Source organism: Pteropus vampyrus, unplaced genomic scaffold, assembly GCF_000151845.1.
Source record: "Pteropus vampyrus isolate Shadow unplaced genomic scaffold, Pvam_2.0 Scaffold24500, whole genome shotgun sequence".
NCBI lineage: Eukaryota > Metazoa > Chordata > Mammalia > Chiroptera > Pteropodidae > Pteropus > Pteropus vampyrus.
The window spans coordinates 1-2,244 of NW_011913281.1; the positions used below are offsets into that span (position 1 = coordinate 1).

Here is a 2,244-nt window from a genome sequence, read left to right on the forward strand (position 1 = left end):
GTGCAGAGCGCCCACGGTCTCTGTGCGAATGGAAGACTCGGAAGGGCAGCTTTGTATCAGGGGTTGCCCAAGGAGGGTGCAGATGTGCCGAGATGAGGGACAGGTGGAGCTTCATTTATCCTCTCTGCCCCTCCCCCCCAGCCTCGGGCCCCTCTGCATATGGAAACAGCACCAGCACCACCCCCCACCCCAGCTCCAATGCGGCCCTGGTGAGTAGGGGATGTACGTGGGAGGAGGGCAGCCAGGGTGTTATTCAGGAGCCCACATGTAGCAGGTTTAGGGGTCCAGATCCCCAGAGGTGGTAGGTTGGGGTGGTGCTGGGGAACCCCAACCGGGAGACCAGAACATCAACATGGCAAGTGAGGAGACCCAGAGCTGCAGGAAGGGGGTGGAAGTGTCAAGTGCAGGGGGTCAGGAGCCCCATAGGCCTCTCAGAAGGAGGGAAGGGGAAGCCAGCAGGCCAGATGTGGCTGGTGCTTGGGAGAGAGACCCCAGACATGGCAGGTGGGGGGACTGAGAGCTCCAGATGAGACACATGGGGGTCAGGGTGGAGGAACCAGACCGCTAAAAGTGGCAGGTGGGATGTGGAGAGGTTAGGAACCTCAGATGCTTCTAAAACGGGACTGGACAGGGACTCCGGATTCAGGCCAGTGACAGCCGCCCCCCTCTCGCAGTCGAAGGAGGCCACCACCGCGATCGTCGTGGTCTTCTCCCTCCTGGCCGCCCTGCTCCTGGCCGTGGGGCTGGTGCTGCTGGTGCGGAAACTGCGGGAGAAGCGGCAGACGGAAGGCAGCTACCGGCCCAGCAGTGAGGAGCAGGTGGGTGCCCGTGCACCCCCGCCCCCCAACCTCAAGCTGCCGCCTGAGGAGCGGCTCATCTGAACGCTGGGGTCCACCGCAGACGCCACCACTGTCCAGGACTGCCCAGCGCTTGCTCCTGCATAGCAACCGCCACCAGAACACGAGCCTCTGATGGCTCAGGAGGACCTGGGGGCCGTGGGGCACCTGCTGGGTGGGGCTGCGAAGCATGTTGCCTCTGCTTGACTGTGCCTGCAGCTGGGGGGGCCGGGCTGGGGCCCCGCCCCCTGCTGGCTTCGCCATCTCTGCCCCGGCCCGACAACCCCATCTCCTTTCCTTTCAGCTCTCCCACGCAGCCGAGGCCCAGGCTCCCCAGGACTCCAAGGAGACAGTGAGGGGCTGCCTGCCCATCTAGCTCCCCTTCCTCTATTCATCTCCCTCCCTTACTGTGTGACCTTGGGGGAAGGCAGATGCCTCCCTGGGCCTTCACACTCACCCAGCTCAGTGCTTAAGAATAGAAGGGTAAAAGGTGCTTCAAAGAGTGCTCCCGAGGGCACGGGAGGGTGCGGCTGCTCACTTTTTATATATGTGTGTAAAATTGCTAGTGACATATAATAAAACCTTTTTTGTTTTTTTTTTTTTTTGAGCTGATGGAGGCAGGAATTAGCCTTAGTGGAGGAGACAAACGCAGGGCTCACAGGCGGTAGAGGGGTGAATTTAAGATTGTGAGGATCCTAGGGGCTAGGAGGGCTTCCTGGAGGAAGGGCTTCTCGCTGCACTTAGGAGCCAGCTGGAGGCTGCCCCGGCAGGGAAGGGGGCAGATGGGGTGGGTTTCTGAGCGGAGAGATGGATCCCAGGTAAACCCACCAGGAAAAACCAGCTGTGGGCTCTTACGGCTTTATTGAGGGACTGGTGTCTCTTCCAGATGCCTGATCCCTAACCTTCAAAACACTTTTTAAGTTCAGCGACTCTGGGCCGGCTCCTGGCCTGGGGATCCTGCCAGTTGTTAGCAGTTGTGGCAGGTGATCTGGGAGCTCCTGGTCCCTTGAGGGGCCGGAGGTGAGTGTGCTCTGTTGACAGGCCCTCAGAAGGCTGGGCTCCGGTGTTCTCTGCGGAACCAGGATCCGAGGAAGAGTCAAGGGTTTGGGGTGTCCAGGTGGTATCCAAGTTGGGCTTTGTGGGGGCCAGAAGTTGGGGGCTTTCTAGAGGGCTGGGCTGGGCGGGTGCTGTGGAGAGCTGGGAGCAGGGGCTCTCCGGAGCTACGGGATCCCCGGCTGCCTCGTGTGGAAGGGAGAGGTGTTGGATTTGGTGACAGGGCTCTGTGAGAGAGGATTCAGGGGCCCCTCTGCTGCTTGGCTCTGCAGAAGCTGTTGAAGACTGGGATGGAGAAGTGATTTCTTGGCTGGCCTCTGAGGGTGGCTGGGGAGTGAGGTTCTTTGAGGAGCTG

General features: G+C 60.6%; 1 protein-coding gene across 1 annotated transcript; it reads left to right on the plus strand.

Annotated features, from left to right (window-relative positions):
- The first annotated feature begins 77 nt into the window (after positions 1-77).
- On the plus strand, positions 78-1,433 carry LOC105311088 (protein crumbs homolog 3-like). The gene is made up of 3 exons (XM_011387123.2): positions 78-209; positions 675-818; positions 1,141-1,433. The coding sequence occupies exons 1-3, from the start codon at positions 93-95 to the stop codon at positions 1,210-1,212; spliced, it is 333 nt and encodes a 110-aa protein (XP_011385425.2). The 5' UTR covers positions 78-92; the 3' UTR covers positions 1,213-1,433.
- The last annotated feature ends 811 nt before the right edge of the window (positions 1,434-2,244 follow it).

What these genes read in the sequence shown, in the direction of transcription:
- LOC105311088 (XM_011387123.2), top strand. Translation starts at nt 93, where the DNA reads ATGAGGGACAGGTGGAGCTTCATTTATCCTCTCTGCCCCTCCCCCCCA. An exon ending in CCAGCTCCAATGCGGCCCTG is followed by an intron (nt 210 to 674) that starts GTGAGTAGGGGA and finishes CCCCTCTCGCAG; the next exon opens with TCGAAGGAGGCCACCACCGC. An exon ending in GGCCCAGCAGTGAGGAGCAG is followed by an intron (nt 819 to 1,140) that starts GTGGGTGCCCGT and finishes CTTTCCTTTCAG; the next exon opens with CTCTCCCACGCAGCCGAGGC.